Genomic DNA, 22820 nt, shown 5'->3' with positions numbered 1-22820 from the left:
AAGAAAGAAAGAAAGAAAGAAAGAAAGAAAGAAAGAAAGAAAGAAAGAAAGAAAGAAAGAAAGAAAGAAGGAAAGAATAGGCTACCAAGGGTTAATATGGAGCTGAAAATCTCATTACAAGGACTGTGGCACATAATTGATCTGACTATTTGGCTGACTGAGTCGGTGGCCCCAGAGATTTATGTACTCATGCATTTCTGCAAAGTCCTGGCTTGGGTCTGGCTCTGTGCAGCTGTTCAATGATGGCATTTCACAATCTGCAAAACATTGAGTTTTTACAAGAGTAAAATCTGCCGGCCACAACATTGACAACATCGCAACTTARAGGCTTGTCAGTCTAAGAAGAAAAGGTTATGTCAGGCTTTCCAGAGATGAAAGTTCAAACAGATGCAATTAATATCAGGAGTGGCAGAGACCCCATGTTAAGAAATGCTGCTGTCAGGGCTTTGAAATATCATGGCCAATGTTGGCACCAAGACTGTGCAACCAAATGTCACTAAAATGTGCTTCAAACTTTGTATGAACATAATTTGTATGTTACTTTTATTTTTTTTTTGTTTTTTACCTCCATTCTCCTACATGTACTTAGTGTTTTCCCACTATTTTATTTAAGAAATGAAAAATGGTTTCTGTATGAATTTAGAGGCATCTGTTTGGGCAGTGCTGAAGTGTACAATATGAGTAAATCATTGAGAGCAGACAGAATCCAATTCTATAAGCAGACAACGTAAAATTGTCAAATGCCTTGTGCAGCAGTCATTATGATCAAAGTCTGTGAGGAAGAACTTGTCTGCTAAAAAAATCTCTTCATATTCTTGTCCCACTTATATACAAAATACAGATACAATGGTGTGGTGCCCTCTATGTTCTATCCATAGCTATGAGATCACAAACATGCTACGGTTGATGTGATGAGTTGCTGCAGAGACTACTAAAAGCAGCAGTTAGATGAGGAAACTAATTGAAAATGAAAGTGTTCTTGTCTGGTCCAGGACTCCCAGTGATTTATGTACACCTGGACTAAGGATATTTAAATGATGGGCTCATGGAAAAGAAGGAAAGAGATGCAATTAATCAAAAAGGACAATCAGTAAAAGGCACAATGAAACACCACAGCTTATGGACAGAAAACTGGGAGYCCTTATCTAGCTTAATGTAGAAACAAAACATTAATTGAAATGCTGGAACAATATCTGAAGAATAACAAAAGGACAYTTTTACCAATAATACACATTTTACCTTTTGTGTGCTGCTGCTGCAGTATAACACCCTGAAGAACATCTCTGCAATTCAAGAAACTCTTTCAAAATTTAACTCCATTATATTTATTTGTTTGAAAGACGTTGCAAGAAAAATCGTATTTTTAATGAGCTTTTCAGTGCTGCGATTTAAGTCTCATTTCATCTTTTGCTATTTAATTTGCCTCTTGTTTTCTTGTTTTCTTTCTTCCTTTTTTTTTTAACATAAATGAGCAATGTCCTATCACTACTAGAGACAGATTGACTAACCAGCCAGTTTTTGTGATCAAATGATTAGAGCAGATGTGCATTCTAGGAATTATCTCCCAATCAGACAATGAAACAAACCTGGTCACATTTCTGACCTTACTTACTATGGGGCCTTTCTGTACATACTGTGAACTGTAGGTTTTGAATTCAAGCCTTGGTCAAACACTTCCAAAATTTTATTTGCACTCTCAAATCAAGCACTAATGATTCTCAGCAACAGTCTATCATAGTGGTAGTGGGGAGGTGGATTTTATCTATGAACAGACAGTCACAGTATTTGAAAGGCAATTATCAAAGGGGAAAATGAAAATACAATCTATTAAAAAAAAACAAAACAGAGAATTGTATTACATTTTTTCTTTTATACAGCTTCCTTGAGAATCAAGAATCATAAAGGAATCAAAAGTTTATATCAGACTGAACTAAATAATGTTTCTGTGGGAAAATAAAACAACATAAAAGCCTTACCTCGATCTCTTTAGCTGTAATTCCTTACATTTTTATTATATGGCAATGCCACTTCCATGAAACAACTAAGAGGGGAGCCAAAATTTTCACTGCCTATAAACAAATTGCCCAAATAGTAAACAGAAAACTCTACTAACTCAAACAGCAAGGGAGGAACAGAAAGTGGTAGAAAGCAGCATTTCTTCACCTTGACCAGCAYCAAAGCTAAGGAAATTTGCAATGGAAACCTCAGCCCAGAAACTTCACGAAATCTTCATGATTATCATTACTTATTTTATACTGTCTTCTGCTGATGTCTTTATACAGTGCACAAACACTGTAAGGGAGGTAGATTAGATTTGTCCGTATTTTTGTACAGGTTCTTCATACAAGTGTGAGCAGAAAGAATAAATTAATTTTTTTTTGTATATGAATAATCACACAAATTTTTCTTCTTTTATAGACCAACCACAAAACCAAGTGGTTTTTTTGGTGCTTTAACACTAACAATTTTAGCAAAGAAATCTTATCAAAGTAACATYTTATTTGTTTCTAAAAGGGAAAAGCAAGGTTAATGCCTGACACTGCGAGTACTTCTGCTGGCCAGCCTGGACAGTTTTCCAAGGCAGCTTTATTAGCTTGGATTTAATTTTCCTTAAGTTATCCTCAAGGCAAATTCATTGTGTGAAACTCAATTTTCATTAAGAGTGAGGCTGAAAAGTTGACATTGTTTTATTTTCATACGAATGATTGACTATTACTATGGTTTCTGTGGTAAATTATGTTTATGGCATTGAACAATGATGTTAATGGCAACAGTCTGTTCACCTGTCTGTGAGTTCCTCCACCAGCATTCTTTAATGCTATTAAGATACTTCAATCAAACATCAGAGAAGAAAAAGTCTCAAAGACAGTCACATTCTYGAAAGCATTGTGAAATATGCTGCCCAGGCAGAGAAGAGAGAATCCATTGGAAGGTGAAGGAAAAAGAGGAGATGTCAATGGTCCCTCAGGGATGGTGCAGCGTAGCTGGGACTGGGACTGTAACACAGCCACACCAWCCATTGACTTTGGCACTGGTCTGACCCAGATCAAAACAAGTTGCCTTCTTCCTGACAGCAGCTAGGCCAGAGCATGGTGAGAGTGTGGACATCTGAATGTGTCTCATAGCAGAGCTCTGGGGGGAAGAAAGGGTAACTGCAGAGACTACAACAGAAAGGATCTAGAAAAAGCAAGGACAAAGTAAAAGCACTACCATGGTGCCTTGTAGAAAACATAAGTGAAGAGAGGCAGAAGGGAGTTTGCCAGGATAAAAAGGTCATTGACAGAAACCCCTAGGAAACTGAGCCTCATATCTCCTTTGCTCACAAAACAATTGGCTAGATTTTTACTGAACCTCTCCATAAACAAATTTACTCTTTCACCCTCAGCTTAAAGTGCCAAGGAAAAGGTTATATTTGAAGCTCACTAATGAGCATCTTTAGTGCTCATTAAGTAGATGTGCTAAAAGCTACTTAAGCTTCTAGGGCTTGCAAATATAAACATTGAAATGACCATATCAAACTCTGCATTAGAGCACAGAAAATAAAAACCTGATGAAGTGGTTTGTTTTGCTCTCCCAGCTACATTTGCATAAGCAGCTCTTCTAAATTCTGCTGTGTTCTGTCATTATTGTTGTGCCTAAAGACGAAGATTTTTTTTAAAGGACACATTCAGTGTAATCTAATTTGATAGGATTATTTCAAATGAAGAACAATTCACAAGTAGAAGTTGATAACTCAAGTTAATGTTAAAACTGCCTTGTACACACTTTAATTAACTCAGATTAAAAAAGGTATAGATACAGCTTCATCTTCTGAATACCAGATTAATGTAAGTGCATTAAGTATTTGCAGGGGGAAGCATAGCACATTGGGGATCACTTTGTCTCTTAGAGAAATGGGAAACAGATCAACAGATGTTGCATTATGTAGTAGACGCCTTTATGTCTGATCTACTCTATTTATACAACATGACACAGTCTCATAGCAAATGTAGATTCAGCCTTAACAAAGCTCGAATTTTAGATCTCAAATGGTATTTTTCATTTGTTAAGGTTGATTCTGAAGACAGAAGATATATCAGAAAATAAATTGTATGAGGCAAATTGAAAATCTGTTCTCAGTTTTAAATTTCGGTTCATGCGTTTCCTCCAAGTCTGACAAAAATGACAATATATTGATTGTCATTCTGCAGATTTCTTGGTGCATTCATGGGCTATTTACAAGTGAGAAAACAAACATAGTGCTGTTCCCCAGACCATCTTCTTTGGCACTTTTCTTYGTAGTGGACAGCTGATGAAATTCAGATATCTTCTGCAAAGATAGATTAGGCTCAGCTTTTTTCCAAACAGCTGTTGCTATGGCTTGAATTTGTTGTGAACTATCACATAAATTAAGACTTTTAGAGAAATGTTCGAGGAAAATAAGAAAAATAATATTAAGGGGTTGGAATTTTTTTTTTTTAATTGAGATCCAGAATTTTAAAAAGTAAAAAGGATCAACTTAAAATTTCTGTTTCTACCAGTGAAGGGTTATTTGGCCAAGAACCCTTCTGTCTTCCTCTTGGAACTACCAGCCAGAGTAGTTTCATAGGCAGGCATTTTCCAACATATGCTGGGAATATTCGATGCTGCTTCCTTTTCTAATTTTTTTTTATTCTGATTTTTTTTATTCATTTGTTGTTTTCTGGCCTATTGCAACACACTGTGGAGGAAGAGTATTTGTTTAATAGAGCAGGGGTGAGGGAACTTGGAGAGGGCATCCAGTGCATCAACTTGCTTCAAATTAGAATCAAAAGTGGCGCCCGCAAAAGGAATTTCAGTGTCTGAGGTTTCACTACTAACGTGGCAGTTTCATTCACATGCTTAAGGAACACACCATTGAAAAGTCTTTTTCATTATCTACCTCCCTTTGACAGAAATATCAGCTCAGTAAATCCACACTTACATCTCCTACCTCTCAAAAGGATCCAGGTCTTCTCACCAGAAGTGCTGGAAGATAGATACCTCCTAAGATCCTTCTGCTTTTATTGTTCATTAAGGACTAGTACTTRCTATGCCCTAAGTACATAGCATAACCCAATATCACTGCTGCCAGGTGCCACTGAGAAACCCGTTAGCCCAACCAAAAAAAACCAGATACAATAAGGGAGTTATTTCACTGCCACTCCACAATTTTAGTCCATCATRTTCTCAGTTAAATCTGCAGCAGCCTAAGAGGTTAATTCCTCCRTTAACTCTGCCTGGTGCTTTACATGCTGTGAGTTGCACAATGAGCCTCATTTGCATAGCTGCTGCATGCAGGTCTGCTTACCTTCTTGTCTATTCTACTACAAAATAGTTCATGATGGTTTCAGGCAGAAGGAAATTTTATTGCAGTTTTGAAGATAGGTTTATCCTTTTTATCTTCAACTGGATGACAGAAAACCAGAGTAAATATGACGCAGAAAATATGACAGAAACTGTTCTCAAGGCACCATGCWCAAAGGTGATAAAAGGATCATTTTCATTGCCACTAGAGTTAATTTTCTTCAGGCTAATGGAACTGGTTTACCTCAACAATCTTCTGCTACAAACTGAAATATTTTTCAGGYCACTTTGCAAGCCACTAGTGGCTTAAGTAGAAATATCATTTGCAATTAGCTACTAGTTTATCATTTGTAACTGTGATTTTTAGTCACAGAGTAAGGTACCAGTTGTTTGCTCATGCAATAGAAAATTCTGCTGGAATAGAGATCATATTTATACATTCCCATTCACACCCAGAGAAATATTACATCTAAGCAAGGAATCTTCGCTTCTGAAATTGAATGCCATTTCCTTAGATTTCTTACTCCACATTTTGCTACTCTAAGTTTGTGTTTCCTGAATGGTGCTAAATACCTCTCTTATACACACAAGTAAGTGGTCCTCAACTCAGAGGAAAAAAAAGATTCTAGTGATGAAAAATGAATCCTTTAGGTAAAGATCTGTTATGYACTGTGATTACAATGGTCTGAAAAAGATGTTTAAACTTACATTTGCTTTTTGCATCGAGTGTGTTAGAATGAAGTATTTTTCCTATTTCCTTGATTCTGTATTATTAAATTTGAAGTGGTTTAGGGAATAATCCAGCCTAATTTAATTGGAATTTGTCGTAAATACATGGAAGCAATGTGTCTATCTCTGTTCACACTGTGGAGACTTGTTCACTACAGTCATTTGACATGGTTATCTCCTCYCTTCTCAGGCAAATACTGGAAGTGGGGTGTGAGAGTCTGAGAAAGATTCCACTTGCAGCTTAGGCTGTAACACCTGGATACCTGCACCATCCTGTTCTCTACCTTGCAATCTAATTTCTTTTTGGTCAAGRACACCCCTTCTTGTTCAGGAATAAGATTTAAGAACTGATTAGGTCAATATTTATTTGCCACTAAGCAAAATACTCCAGGGAATGTTTCGAATTTCAAAAGATTTGTCTATAATCCATGGAGCCAGAAAAGGCTGTATGACTCCCACAGGCAAAACATAATATTAGACAGAATATCAAAACTGATAGGTAAAGGACACTGAAACCTTATCCAGTTTCCCTTGATGTTTAGTTTAGAGATATGTTACAACAAAAATTGAGACTGATTTTTATAACCATGGCACAGCACTTTTTTCTTTTTTAATAATTGCTTGAACAACTTTCATAGTTCTTTTTAATTCTTGTTCTCAGACTAAAACATAAATTTAGTATAAAAAAATTTAAGATATCAATGTCTGGATTTTAAAATAAACTTTCTCAGTCTTAGGATTCTTCATTATTTGAAAAATGAACATTGTAAAGACAATTACAATACACAGYTGATGCATTTGACAGTCTTTGTACTATGCTACCTTGAAATAGGATGCTAAAATTAAAGTTGCACTTGCAAAAGTATTTACAAAATTATTAATATTCCTCCAATCCAGCCTGATATAAGCAGCATAAGAAGGAATTTATTTTTAGCAGTCTAATCTGGCACTCGGTTAATTAGAAGCGTTTCTCTGCAGATGTTTCTTCTTCTGTCTTCTAGCCTGAGCACTAGTTTTGGAGACCCTAACAAGTCTATGTAAATTTTCAGTTTTTAAACAATGGCCAACAGATATATAAGCCAACAGATATTTAAATCAAATAGCCCTGCTAGAGAGATGCTTGTCTTCCAGATGATATTAGTCGCTCCATTTGGGGCCACTGCAGCACTACATCACACTAATTCCTCACTTTACAACATACTGATGCCAAGACAATAGTTATCAACACCCTATTTCAGAGCATTACTCCTGCTTCAGACACTCCTATGCTACTTCAACAACAGCAGAGATAAACTACTATATAGTGAATAATATTTGTTTTCTCCCAGAAAGCTATAGCTAAATGCTCAACTGGCAAACTTATATAGATATCTTCACTCTCTGCCTTGGGCTAGAAAATTTATAGTTATGAATCTAGGACTTTTTAAAGTGGCTTACATAAGAAGGAGTACAAATGAAAGTAATACATTGGTAAAAAAAAGGGAAGAAAATAATATTCTGAATTATTCTACTGTGTTGACCTGATATCCTTCTATTAATATAAGAATAATTCCACCTCAATGACAGTGTATTGCTTTCCTATGGATGGAACTTCATTCACTGCTATTGAGTAACTTCTTAATCCAACTGAGAAAACAAAAAGTCTACCCCTCAAGTGAGAAGCAGGGAACTCAAAAATACCTATGCACAACTATAAATGGCATTTAGATTTGAGAGGTTGTTTATTATCTTATTTTATTTCCTGGTCAGTAAAGATGTGAATGATGAGAAGGACAGGAAGTGATTTGGARGAAAATCTTTCTCTTTGCTTAATTCTGGCAAAACAAATCCATGGAAATCATGTAGAAATTGTAAAATAGAAAACACTGTAAGAGCTTCCTTGTAATCGCATGTGATACTAATGGTGTAGACACCAMAGGGCCATTGTCTGACCTAGAATGTTTCCAGAAGGGGACAGCAATATGTGACCACTCTCCCCAGAGGCTACAACAGGGTTTACCCTGGGAGACCTTGGCTATGTCTGAGAGCCTGGCCCAGCATCATGACAAAAAAAACCAGTTTGCCTGAACTGGAGTGATTTCACATTTATAGTAGGTTTTAATGTAACAAAAGTTCCAATTTAAAAGTAAAGACAAATTTAAGACCTCACTAAAACCCATAAATATGTTCTGTTTAATTTTGCCAAATTATGTGTGAACTTATTTCTTTTACTGTGAAAAAAGGATTCTGTTGTTTATAGCTCACTTTTTTTGGCCTTTTGATCATTACAACTTACCTGAATAAACTGCAAGTAGTGATTTGTATGTCTAGCATAGAGGAATACTACATTTTGAAATTGGTTTTTCCTTTCTTTTGTCTTAYGTTATTTAAGAAATATTTTTGCAGGTGGAAAAAACAACAACAACAAAATCAGTGCAGCACTCCTTTTAGTTGCTGATATTCTTCCACTTCTAAAGAAAGAAGAAAATTTTTCTCTGAAGTGCCACTGCTTTGGTGTAAGTGTAACATTATCCATTAAAATATACTTCCATGCTATGTTTTAATAGCACCTCAGTAAAAGATATAAAGTTACTTATAAAATCTACAAAGAAATAAGACAACCTAAGTAAATCAGCCTGTCATAATATTTGCATTTTCCACTGAAAGATAAAGAAAATTAAAGTCCACAGGAAATGAAGTACTTGGCATCCAGAGCAATTAACTAATTGGAGAAAAAAAAMCCAAAAACAACAACATGTGCCTTGACAGCACAAATTCCTCTTTGTTTCCAGCARTTTGAAGTCAAAAGGCAAGGTTTAAGATATAGATTCAGGTTGAGTGTACTGAACTCTGAAATTAATTTAATAAAACAGTCTAGGTATCTGATTAGTCTGCATTATTTTAATTTATTTCTGGACATTACTACTTGCTAAATGTTCCCATCACTCTGGGCAGACCTCATGAAGATGCTCCCTCTTCACAATATAGCTGTGATAAACCTCATTGCTTGGCTAAAGAAAGCTGCTTTGGATGCCAGCTAATTCACAGTGCTGCTTTACTTCACTTGAGGCCTGCCAGGGAGAAGTGCTTGAGAGGCTCATTTTTAAGAGCCCCTGAGCAGTCTCAGCAACCCCGGAGACCTGTGAGCACTTAACTCTTCTAAAAGGCAAGCCTGTGAGACAAAGAGTTCAATCTGTATCTCCACTTTATGTTTGACTATGTCAGGGCAATTACAGAGCTCTTCCACATCATAGTTTATATTTCATGTGTGTATAACTTCAGCCATTGCCTTCATACATCCCTAGACCATTTAAATGTACTTTGTTACATTTGTCTGCTTTTACACCACTAAACAGACCTCCTAAGAAGCACAGCATAGCTTTATTTTCAGACTAATTTCAGATTTCAGCACTGCAAACATTAAGAAAGTTCTCACTGTTCTTCTCAAGAATATATAATTCACAATTTATCTCTATGTCTAAAGGACCATTACATTGACATTCCAGCAATTTAAAATTTCTCTGATGTAAATCTCCACATTGTCTATTTTCTCCAGATTTAATAATATCACCAACTACATTTTCATGTGTCTGGGTTTTCAGTAATTCAAAGAATCTATAAATATGGATATTGGTGAATTTTTGCATCCTTTAATAAATTATTATTTGAGGTACAACCTATCCCACTATATCCTCCAAAAGGAATCAATTTCTTTCTTACTGTTAAGTCAGTAGTTTCAGACAAGACATGAAGACCCCTCTTTAAGCTGTACTTCAGGATCTTTACTTTTACACTAGAACACCTCCAAATCACAAGGATTTTTTTCCTTCTTCTATGGTTTCTTACCATAATGAGGAATTATTGCCCAAGCCATTGCAGAAGCATAGATGCCACCAATCATCCAAAACATACAGAGCCAGCTCAGGTGTTCACCTCGTTTCTCTCGAGCAAGCACTTCCGAAAAATAGGAGAAGACTGTTGGCACAGCTCCACCGATCCTAAAAGGAGATACAGATCGTGCATTAAGTGAGTAACAGCTAGATAAACTTCAAACAAGCCTGTAGCAGCAATCATCAAAAACCCCAACTACAAGYAGCTTCCATGGCAAGAATGTGTCTTCTCAAATTGCACCGTGTCTTGGGGAAATCTAGAGAAAACATTCATCAGTTTGGATGCAATTTTTGTTAAATATTTTCTTGACAATCTGATGTATTATTTGTTCTATATACTATTCAATATTTCAAGGGAATTGTCAATGTGTCAGTCACTGAAACAAAAACCAGCACAAAGTCTTGACTTTCACCATTACAAAATCATGGCATCCTACTGACAAGTGTCAAAATACATTGCTTCGAATAGAAAAATATTAATAATTTTCCTGAAGAGTAATAGCTATTTCTCTAAGTCTTACCTCCCACAATTTAGGTAACCAAGAAGTATAAAACTGTCAATGGGGTTTTTCACACACAATTAAAAACATATTCCATTCAGTTGCACTGTAAGGATGGCTAAGCCCATGCTGGCTTTTTACTAAATTTCTTATGAAAACCATATACACTCATATAATATTCTTTTTTTTCACATGGTAAAATAAACACTGTCTGAAGGTCAGCTGGACAAAAATAAAGATTCAACTCAGTTTTACACACATTAAAGTAACTCAAAGTATGCACCACTTTTGGTACAAGTTTCCAAACAATCTTTTACTATCTTTACCTGCTCACTACCTACACAATTTGTCAAATATTCTGCATTAGACAAGTCCTTGGGGATTTYATTTTTTCCAATGAAGAAAAGACCATCTCACATATCAGAATACATACTTAAAAGCAATATATGGCATAGTTTGAATTTTTAAAGTGAATTTTAAAGATAAATGCATATTTTTGGTGTCATCTGGGAGCTGCCAAACTAGAAGCAAAGAGCAAACCTTAAAAGTGATTTAAGTAAATATTAGTAAGAAAAACAKGAATATCAAAGTGGTATTTCACAACTAAGAAAATTCAGTGCCATAGCCAGACAGTTTATTTTGCTATCTTCGTRTACTGTGATGAAGTACTGGATTGAGCTGTTATGCTTGTACAGCGGACTGCTGCTTTTTCATTTCCTTTACACAGCTCTTCATAGAATTATAGAATGCTTTGGGCTGGAAAGGACCCAAAAGATCAGCTAGTTCCAACCCCCTAATATGGGCTTACTTTCAAGGGATGCCTTCACTTGACCAGGTTTCTCACAGCCCCATCCAGCCTGGCCTTGCACACTGCCAGRCATGGCACAATGTTCCTGGGAAACTTGTTCCTGTGCCTCACCACCCTCAAAGTAAAGAATTTCTCCTTAATATCTAGTCTAAACCTGCGTTTTTTCAGTTTGAAGCCATTCCCTCTTGTGCTATCACTACGTGTTCTTGTAAAAAGTCTCAATTTTTCTCAGAGGATCCCTTCAYGTACTGGAGGGTTCAATTAGGATATCCTGAAGCCTTGTCTTCTCTGAAATACTCCTGTCAGTATTCAACTTCACAATGAAGGTTTTGTGTAGTTGAACATGCTAGCTCTTAAAGACTTTGCTGGTAATGTAAACTTTTACACCTCTGGGAGTTCTTGTTACATATGCAGCTAACAAAGGCTTACATATATAGCTAACAAACCCACTTCTTCTCATGGGTGGAAATGTTGAAAGCCTTTACTAGCAAACTGCCCTGTCACAGGCAGTGGGAGATACTTTCCTTGGAGCTTCTCCTGGAAGCCCAGGGTGAGGTAAAATTGAGTGGGCACGGCCAAGAATAGAACCACAAATCATTTTCCAGTGATGGGGAAGCCCTGTTGTCTCAGTGCTTCTCAGTGCTTCTCAGTGCTTTCCCCCCAGTTCACAAAATAGAAATGGATTACAGCTATGATGTCTTACACTCCAGGGCTCAGAGTACTCAATTGCATTTCCACAATATAGCCCAAATGCAATACTCATGGTTCTAATTAGAGCACCTTTTCTAATGTTATCTGAATGTACAGAACCGAACAAAAGTAGCAAAAAAAGGTTCATGTTGCATCCTGTCAACATGAACCAAGTGTGTCTTGGATGGCAGGCTGATGCTGCAATAGGAAATAAAACTGGTGGAAGTGGGTTGACTTATATGCTACATCCTAAAGGCTCTCCAAGGCTAAGAAGCATCAGTGTCTACACAGACCAAATTGATAGGGCAACTTTTCTAGCAAGAGAACTTTTTAGACATGTAAAAGGAATTTTGGAGCCAGCAAATAAAAATGTTTATTTAGGAKATGCAAATAAGCAGGAAAAACATCATCAGCTTTGAAAACTCATAGTTTTTCCTGTTTCAACTGATATGGTTAATTTGGAATTTCCAGTGAGTGCATCAACAGGGTAAGAAACTCTTCTAAGTCCAGATACTATGTTTATAGTGATTAATAGTGAAAATAACTTCAGTCTACAGTTTAAAGAAGAAATACAGGATGTACTTTCATTGTGCAGACAACTACAGCTATATAGAGTTGTAGGTTTTTGCTTCATAGCAATGGTATWTTAAAGTATGTTGTGCACTTCTTTGCACCTCAAAACTGTGAATGGAAAATTTACTTCTCAGCTGGTTAAACTGTTCTTTCTGGCMTCATGTAAGTACTGCTACAATCTTTTAGGATATGGGTACCTATGAAGCTCTTCCTATATCACAAAGTTACTACAGGGTCTAAAAAAATTATTATGAAAAACTTAGAAAGGCTAATCAACAGCAAAACTGGAGGAGCAAGAAGGGACATGGAGAAGAAATGTCCTCTTGCAGAAGACTGCTCTTTTGCTCTTAATGCTGGACAATCTCAAAGTGGCAGTAGCCATGTCTCCACTCACTAAAACTTGCTCCTAAATGCAGAGTGAGTGACAGCAGGAAAAGCTACAATTGTGACCACACCCAATAACGAGAGAAGTCCTTAAAAACTAAATGCACCTTGAGAACCCTTCTAAGGAGCAAAGAAATTTCTTTCTGACACTTTTCTGAAAGAAATCTAAAGAAATTTCATCTTGTGCTCTGTACTACAGTCATTTTCTATTATAGAACTACCATGGTATCAAGTACACTGAACATTGCCAGAAGAAGCATAAATTACCTCTCAAACACTTGGACAAGAGAGGAACAGAGTATCTCTTCTTCCATCACTCTATTGTGATTTTTTTCAGATCCTTCAGCCACTATTATAAATTATGAATTAACTTATCAAAAGTTCAAATAAAAAGAAACCACTGCCGTATCACCCAACAGCTGCAAGSAAGAATGAACACTTTATATTAAAAAAAAAAAAATAAAATCCTATGTTAGGTATCATCTTCACTTGCACTCATATAAGCCCTTAATTATTCAGTGGCTCTAGGTGAGCTCCTGTATATTTATGTGGAAGGAATAGAATTTGATTCTCAATATTTTTGTATTTTAAATTTGAAAGCAGATTGCCTCTTCGTTGTCCACCAGCATTGTGTGGAATGCATGGTGGCATGCACATGAGGGAATTTTAAGTAAAATTAAAAGCAGAGCTGCTACTAATTTTTTTAGTTAAAAGACTTCATGTTTTGTTTAGGAGAGATGCAAATACTATTATTCCACGGGGTACAGTTTAAGTCTGCTTCTGACAATTAATTGTTATGATACAGTGGGCTGTTTGATGTTACTGTTTTTGTAAATTACATAACTCATCCTCACTTGTAGAAAATAATATGATACAAGAAACTATACTCTTCATATGTCTGCACGTGCAGATGAAAAGCTTGTGAAAACTGTGCTTACTTGAGAAGAACATTCATTCCAAAAATGGGAAGGATTTTAACTTTCCTAAATACAAATTATTCAATCAAGCTGATGTTTTTACATCTTACCTGTCATTCATTTCTGCTATCTCTTCAGTTATCCTAACCAAAGCAGTGGACATAAACATGTTACCCACGGAATACAGAGAGAAGTCTACGCACTACTTCCTTAGGGGTTGCAAAATGTATCTTGTTAGTATGTACAAAACTAAAGTACTTTTTTCGTACATTCACAGATAAATTGTCTGGAGTCTGAACTTTTTTATAAAATATTAAAAAAAACATTGATCTAAGCCTCTGGGTTGATGATCAGAAGTGATAATTGTCTCCAGAATAACCCATTCTGTAACGATGCACAAGCTCATCCCAATAGAAGACAAAACTTCATTGAGCTTTGGCCCAAAATCATAAGTGCTCTCAGTCTATAAGTATCAGACTTTGCATCTAAAACAAAAGGATGCCTGCTCTTTCAGCCTTGCTTTTTTTTTTTTTTTTTTTTTTTAAATTTAACTATGCAGCAATATATGCAAGAACAACACTGAAGAAACAGCAGGAACCATTTGCTACTGCACGTATTGTTTATACGTGAGAGAATAGCACAAATGTCAATCAAAAGAATGAGACATGTTGATCTTTTTCTTTTTCAGTTATTCTACATCTTATGTAATAAACCCTATCAGAAGTGGGTAGAGCAAGAGAAAATGAGTATTTATATACTTATGCACACTCACAGTTCGTGTTTGTTCTGTGAAATSATGAGGAAGATGAAACCAAAAGGAGATTTCAGTGGTGCACCTTAAGAGATTCAGCGAAACAAACAATAAGCTACGATACRTTTACATTTTCTTTGTTACAAACAAAGGTGATAAATGTCTGTTAATCTACCTTCAGAGCCGTGATTTGTCACAACACATTTTGGCAATTGCACACTGTGACAGCTGGGATGAAAACAGTCTGTGAGGCATTCATAAACCGCTGGCTCCAGATAGAAGCTTTTGTTTATTTGCAGATTCACTAGCCAAAGGGGCTTGAAATGCAAAAGTATACAAGGAATAGAGATAAATAGGAAAAAAAAAAAAGTCCTTACAGAACAGTAAATGTACAAGGTAGGACAATGTTCTTCTGAAATACGTTGTCTTCTCTTTCAAACTTGGAGACTATCCAGACTAAATATAGATCGTATCTGTGTGAGACGGCATTTGCAAGTTGTCACCTTGTTATTTGCAATTTGTTAAAAAGTGATAGAGCTCAAAACCCAGATTCACAGATTTGGAATCAGCCCATCACTTCTAGTCCTTCCACTGCATTGCACGTAACAGTTCTTTTTAACAGGACTCTAYCCCAGTGCCACTAGTCTCATTGAAACAAACCTTGTTGTTTTCCTTTCAGAACTGCCATTAGACTGGTAAAAKATCTAAGGGTGAGCAAACAGATTGACCTTTTCCTTGAGAACTGCTGTATAAAGCCCTAGAAAACTGCAGCACACTAGAGACTAAGCTTTGCTGATCACTCTACCCATTTTGAAATAAGTGTTTCTTTGGACTGTAGTTTTCTTGCAGGTACACAAGTGGACTGTATGCTATTAATAGCAAGAGAGTCCTAGTAAAAAAGATTCACATGATTATTTACTTAAGTCTACAGTAATCAGTTCTGATGAAAGATGAACTGACAAGTAAATAATTAATTCCTCAAATTTACCCAACACTAGTAAAAAAATCAAGTTTAATGCAAATTCAAGCACAAAATRGCAAACAATTTGCTACATACGTCAGATAAATTGCTTTCACATATGCCCGTATGGGTAATCATAAAATCCTTGCTAATGAATTCTTTCTTTTGTAGATGTTCTTTTTCATTCTTCTTTTCATGTTTACTTGAGAGACAAATACTATCGTGTGTGTCTGCTATAGACAGAACCTGAACCAGGAAGAAAAGGCAGGTGAACAGCCTACAAGCAGCTGGAAGAACTCTCACAACCATTGGCCATTGTTCTTGTGTGTACTGGAGGTTAGGATTGCTCCTTTTGTTTTCAAAGGGGAATTTTCCTCAGGGAATTTTCTCCCATCTGTTGCTAAGAGACAGTAACGACCGGTACTTAAGAAAAGACAAAAGAAGCAGACCAGCTCCGGGGGAAGGATGCAGCAGGCTGCTTCTCTTATCTGAAGGGTTTCTCTTGAAGGGGCTGAGATTTGGGCTGGCGGCAGTGGCTGGGCACAGCTCTGAGCTCTCTTGCACTCCCGGCATCGGAGGGGAGACAGGCTATGGTCACTGCGGGGAGAATCCAGCACCACTGTGGAATTCCGTCTCTTGCCATGAGTGAGACTCTGCTCGTAAGAGCAGCCGTTGAACTGGGACCTTATTAACACCCGATTTGACCCTCACCATCGACTCAGATGCCTCAGGGGAAACCTGAGACCCTGACTCCCTGAGGGTGCGTCTCCCTGGCTGCGCACAACAGCTGCAGTATTGAAACCTGGCTGCTRTTCCCCAGCCCCCGCTGCTTTCTGCAACTGCCCCGGGGTTTCTTGCTACACTCTAACCMAGCACTCCGTACCCACCAACTCCCGCGGCCCTTGCCAAGGCTGCAAAGTTTCTTGGTACATCTTATTTACCACTTCGGGGGTGTGCCTCCTTTGCTGTTCCATCTTGCTGCCCTCAGGTCCCTGCTGCAGCCACCCCGCCATCCAGCCCGCCATTTCTGCCTGAGGGAGGGGTGCGGCTGAACCCGCCCGCAGCGCCCCCTGCCGGCCCTGAGCGGAACTGCAGCACAGGGGAGGCCGCGGCACAGCCCGGAGCGGGCTGGAGCTGCGCTTGGGGTTTGTTCGTTTGTTATTGTTGTTTATTTGCCTTTTTATACATACTAGTAAACAACTGTTATTCCTTTTCCCATATCTTTGCCTGAAAACCCCTTAATTTCAAAGTTACTAGAACTTAGAGGGAAGGAAATCATACTCTCCGTTCCAAGGGAGGTCCCCACCTGCCTTTCCAGACACCTGTCTTTCAAACCAGGACATGGGGGACTTCAGSTTACCAGATGCCTGCTGGAAAAGCAAGAGTGAAGAGGAACCGGTCCAGAAGATTCCAGGATCGTGTGGAAGATAAACCCCTGACACAGCTGGTCATCTGGATGTAAACCAGGGARGGCACCCTGCTGGACCAGCTGTTTGTGAAGAGAGGAAGACTGCTGGGTGATGTGTTACAATCCTGAGGCTCCCTGGGCCATTGTGATCACAAAATAACTCTGGTTGAGAGAGTAGCTTGGGAGGCAGTCCTGGTGGGCAGATGAGCCCAGGAACCCTGGACATTCTTCAGGAAAGAAATTCTAGAAATGCAGGACCACACTGTCACCACATGCTGAAAGCTGAACCAGCATGGAAGAAGACCAGCCTGAACAAACAGGGAGTGGAATTCCAAAAAAACGCAAGTGAGTTTATGGTCTGTGAAAGACTAGGCAGGCTACCTAGGAAGGCTACAGAGATCTCCTGAGAATCASGGAGAAAATCATAAGGGTCGAAGCCCAACTGAAACTTTATCTGCCCACTGCTGTAAAAGGCACAAAGATGTTTCAATAAGTATATTAACAATAARTGTGGGCTAAGGAGAATATCCAGCCTTTGTTAAATGAGGGAAGAAATATGGTGACAAAAGATGAAGAAAATGTTGGTATCTTCTTTGTCTCAATTTTTAGTAGTCAGAGCAGTTGTTCTCAGGGTACCCAGCCTCCTGACCTTTAAGACAGAGAGAATGAACAGAATGAAGCTCACATATCCAAGGGGAAATGTCCAGTGACTCCCTATAACACATAGACATGCTCAAGTGTGTGGGGCTGGGTGGGATCCACTCAATGGCCCTGGGTGTGCTGGTGGCAGTGTTCACCGAGCCATGTTCTATCATTTACCAGCATTCCTGGCTAACTGGGGAGGTCCCAGATGACTGGAGGTTGAGATATGTGATACAAGGAGAGTTGTAAGGAGGATCTGGAAAACTACAGGCCTGACCTTGGCGCCAGGGAAGGTCATGCTGTCATATATGTGCCATAGTACATACATACAACCTGCAGTGTCACATGGCACATATAGGAAAACCAAGGATCAGCCTAGCCAGCATTGTTCTGGATTGTGGGAAGCGGGTCGTGCTTTACTGACTTGACCTCCGCCAAAAAAAGGATCACCCACTTTGTGGACGAGGGAAAGGCTGCGGGTGTTGCCTAACTGGGCTTTAGTAAGGCCTGTGATATCTCCCAAAGCATTCTCCTGGAGAACTGGCAGCTGATGGTTTGGACAGGCGCATTTTTCACCGGGTAAAAACTGCCCGGATGGCTGGGCCCAGAGTGGTGATGRGTGGAGTTCCATGCAGCTGGTGGGCACTCACCAGTGCTGTTCCCCAGGGCTCAGTACTGGGGCAGTTCTGTTTAATGMCTCCATCAGTGACCTGGACAAGGGGATCGAGTGCACCCTCAGTCAGTTTGTGGGTGACACCGAGCTGGGTGGGAGCTGATCTGCTGGAGGGCAGGAAGGCTCTGCAGAGGGATCTGGCCAGGCTGGATCATGGGCCAAGGCCAAGGGTGTGAGGTTCAACAAGGGCCAGGGCCGGGTCCTGCCCTGGGGTCACAACAACCCCAGGCAGTGCCACAGGCTGGGGCAGAGTGGCTGGAAAGCTGCCCAAAGGAAAAGGACCTGGGGGTGCTGGTGACAGCGACTGAACATGAGCCAGGGTGTGCCCAGGTGGCCCAATGGCATCCTGGCCTGGATCAGCAATGGTGTGGCCAGCAGGACCAGGGCAGTGCACTGTATTGGGCACTGGTGAAACCTCACCTCAGATCCTCTTTTAATTTTGGGCCCTCCAGTACAGGAAGGTCATTTTGGTTCTGGAACATGTTCAGAGAGGGCAACGAAGTTTGCAAAATGTTTGGAGCACAATGCTAAGAGAAGTGACTGAAGGAGCTGGGGTTGTTTTGGCTGGATAAGAAAAAACCCTTACCCTTACAAATACCTGAAAAGATATTGTAGATAGGTGGGTGTTCGTCTCTTCTTTTCCAAGTAGCAAACAACAGAGTGAGAAGAAACAGCCTCAAGTTGTGCTAGAGGAATTGCACAGCACGAAAGATTTCTTCATTGAAACCTTTGCAAAACACTGTAACATACTGCTCAGAGAAGTGGGAAATCTCTAGTCCTGGAGGGTTTTTAAAGCATGAACTGCTTAGGAATAAGGCTTAGGAGTRGACTAGGCAGTATTCAACTGATGGTTGACCTCAATGATTTTAAAGATCCTTTCCAAAATAAATGATTCTATGTTTCTGTAGTTTTTCTTTTGATCTATTTTCTGTCATGTCATTTCTCTACTTTATTTACGTATTTTCTTTGTCTAGTCCTTTTCTCCCTTTTGTAAAATCTTCCTTTAAGAATACTGTCCTGTTAACAGCTTTAGGGAAGACTACTTTTCTCTGAGGTTTATGTTAGTCAACCTTTATCTGTATCTGAAGCTGCAAAGGCTGAATCAAAGCTATTTGTGAAGCTTAAGCCTTGCCAACTATTTCCTTGGCTTCGCTGAGAAGTATATATCGCTTTTGGCATAGCCTATCAGCTTTGAAGCCAATCACCTGCAGAGCTATTCATTAGCTTACAGTGTAAAAACACTGGTAGCACTGGGTAGGAGGCAGCTGAATGCTGAAGAGGAATCAGAGGCAAAATGATTACAACCTTTTGAGGGTGAGAGAACACTAGGTGCTTCATGGAAAAGAAGTGGAACGAGTGCACATGAAAATGTAAAGGATAAATACARTGTGATACTAGATACTGATGACCTAAAATTATAAAAGTTGGCTGTTGGTGTAGATCTGAAGTTCCTGAAGGAACTGCTTGTCTAGGCAAACAATCTCCTGTTTTCATGTGGTCTTTATCTCTGTTGGAATAYTTCTGCAGTTTTTATGTATATAGACTGCTTGCATACCCTTCCTGTTATGGTCTCTGAGGTGTGGATATACAATTCTAAGGGTTTCTTGCCACTAGGTAAAATATGCAGAACTGCTGGTAAAAGTCAGCATGTGGCGACTTAGACAACTACCTCAAAACAGCAAGTTACAAGAAACTATGGTCACAGTTTTGGATTTTTGCTAACTTTTGATTCTCCACAAAAATGTGAAGAATTTGAGAAAATACTTGAATTATGAGTTTTGTGCTACTGTGGTGACCCCAGTACTCCTTGGTAGCTCCTAATAATGGATGAGTATTCCAGGAAGGTTTAGAGATTGTCTAAGAAAGGATGAAGAAAGCTGCCTGTAGGTGAATCTCAGATTTAATGAAGTATAGTCTAAACCATTCTGTAAAAGAAGTGTTATATTAATACATCTTGAGAAAGACTTTCATTCACAAGGGATGACAGGCAGGGAAGGAGCTTCTTAATAACTTTTAGTTACATCAGTTAGCAACATCTACCCTGTATTTCCTAATATTTCAGTGGGCTTGGAGAAGACATTTGGCCAATTTGGTAATTTTGGTAAATTGAAAGAAATCTTGGCAGTCTGGAAATAATGTGTACTTTTAAAACAGGGCACATTTATTTAGCATTTTTTTGTTTGGTCAGAAGAAAGACTGTTTCTTCCAGCAACAAGCATATGAAGTTGTCTGGAAAATTTCTAAACTGTAATTCATCTCAGGATATTTATTTCAGCTAGCTTTTCACTGCATAAAAACTTTGATTTCTTTTAGAAATAATATTTAAGCTGGATAGGCATGATTTTTTTTTCCTAAAATTGTATAATCTCTGCTTATTTCAAAGCAACCAAAATGAAATTTTCTGGGATAAGACAGATCTGTAGTGCAGTTTTAATTATAAATCATAATAAATTGACTTTATTATGAATTTGTTGTACTTTTTAAAATGGCATCCAAAATTGTAAGTATCAAAAATCTTAAACTAATAGTTTAGATTAATATTTTTTTTTTCAGAAATTGGATAAAATTCTGTATCTAAGACTATTTCACAGTAGTAGTGTTGAACAGACAACTCCACCTCCAATCAGGTTAACAGACACGTTGTAAGTAGTTCTGTATCAGAGAAACCTTCCTTTGACAGGCAGACATTACAAGGTGCTTTCTGATGGTAAATCTTTGCACCTTGTCACAAGGGCTAATGATGGACACAACTCACAGTTTCTTGTCTAGATCTTTTCATTTTGTAGGAAACCATGTCTAAAGCCCTCATAGACCTTTTTCAGCCTTTTGGATTCAATTTCCTTTTGAGTTTTGTTTTTCAATGAATCTATGAAAGAATCCAAATTCTGATATTATTTTCTGGAAAAGGAAATGATTTTGTAGAGTTTTCACCATTTCTTTATTCTTTCCTCTAGCTTAATTTTACCTTTCAGACTTTTCTATGCATCACTACTCTTTATGCAGCAATTTCTTGATATTACTTATACTGTTTCGCATTAAAAATCTCTGTATTTTTTTTTCCTGCAGAAGTTTTATTAGTTTTAGTTTTTTTCAGAATGAAAATGGGCAAAGAGAAGTATTTGAAGGGATATCTTTTTCCATGAGCAACTTACTTCTATAAATGTACCTTCACTGCAAGTGTTCATGAGAAGAATATATTTYGTATTATTGTTTAATAAATACAATCTTCTATCAGATATTGGTTTTATGTTTCATGCTTCTTAACCGGTTTTTTAATTATGTAGATGATAACAGAGCGGTTTAAACTCCATACACCTGATTGATTTTATATCATTTGCATACTTCTTAATATTTAATTGATCTTTAATTAAAAGAAGTTGTCCAGATAATTCTGCCCCTTCAGAAAACCCCTCTCCAGTCTGAGCAACAATTCTATTTTGACTTTAAAACATATGATTCAGTGCTTTCCTTAAAGTTATTCTAGTTTCATAGTTGGGCTCTTTGAATCACACAAAATTACTGAAACACAGCATCCTCCTTTGAAAATAGAGGTACAGTGCTAAGTCATCAAGAAAAGGAAGACTAGGGAAAATGTGTGTCCTTTCCCAAAGGAAACTGGAGACTTGGTTTCCTGGACATAGAGAAGGCAGAGACACTCAACAACTTTTTTTTCCCCTCAGTCTTAATTGCAAAGAACTCCACCCACACCAGCTGCACTGTCCATCATATTTGAAAAATTGTGGCAATTTAGAGAGGTGCCCACCAACTGGAAAAGGGGAAACATTCCATCAATATGAGCTTTTCCTCATCTTGAGGGGTTGAGAAACATTCTGTTTAGAAACTTCATGGCTTTCACACTGCTACTCTGATACTGTCWGAAGGAGATTATTCAGGGGAAAAAATCAATCCTTGAAGAGCACAGCAAATCTGTGCCAGCCATGAGCCTCTCTCTGCAGTAATTGCTACAAGGAACAATTCTGCAGTTCATGCTGTCCTTTTTGTTGKTGTTCTTTGATTGGATTTGGGTTTGTTTTGTTTTGGAGAATCCCTTTAAAATACAGTACACAATGACAAATGATCCATGATTTATTCATGTAACTCTCAAAGATGAGGTAGGAGGACTTTTAACAGAGTGGGAGCCCACACAGGAGTGTMGATATGGATATGAGTAGCCTGCTCCTCCAGGGACCATTTGTCATAAGCTGGGTAACAATAGAGCATGGTTCCAATCCAGGACATACGTACACATGGCAAGGAAAGCTACAGGCACTGACTGTTACTGTAAAAGCCCCTGGACAGGTGAGGAGGAGATCGTGCAGGCAAGCTCATCATGAGGTGTAATAAATACACATTTTGCAGAGTATCCCAACAGGGACAATTTAGGTGAAAGCCAAAYCTGTTTGCCGAAAGACAAACCATGRCAGCATGAGRGTCCAGGGCTGCCCCAGGGAATTGGCCAGAAGTAATAGAACAAGCTTTTGGACTTTGCCACRGTCACAGAAGAGTGAAAGTCTCATGGAACATGATCTCTAGTGTTTCTCCATGAAGTGAAAAAACATAGCAACATAGCTCCTGGAGCTGACAGTGACTTACAATGTGGGATTTTTTTTT

General features: G+C 38.3%; 1 protein-coding gene across 1 annotated transcript in view; it reads right to left on the bottom strand.

Annotated features, from left to right (window-relative positions):
- Positions 1-22820, bottom strand: part of SV2C (synaptic vesicle glycoprotein 2C) — an 85403-nt gene that overhangs the window by 39942 nt on the left and 22641 nt on the right. The window contains exon 3 of the mRNA XM_057363826.1: positions 9859-10010. Within this exon, the coding sequence (XP_057219809.1) occupies positions 9859-10010 (152 nt within the window). The remainder of the gene's footprint in view (positions 1-9858; positions 10011-22820) is intronic.

This window comes from Malurus melanocephalus, unplaced genomic scaffold, assembly GCF_030028575.1.
Source record: "Malurus melanocephalus ecotype Western Australia unplaced genomic scaffold, MMel_1.1 scaffold_31, whole genome shotgun sequence".
Taxonomy (NCBI): Eukaryota; Metazoa; Chordata; class Aves; order Passeriformes; family Maluridae; genus Malurus; species Malurus melanocephalus.
Note: the sequence above shows the minus strand (reverse complement) of the source record. Positions and strands in the feature narration are given on the sequence as shown.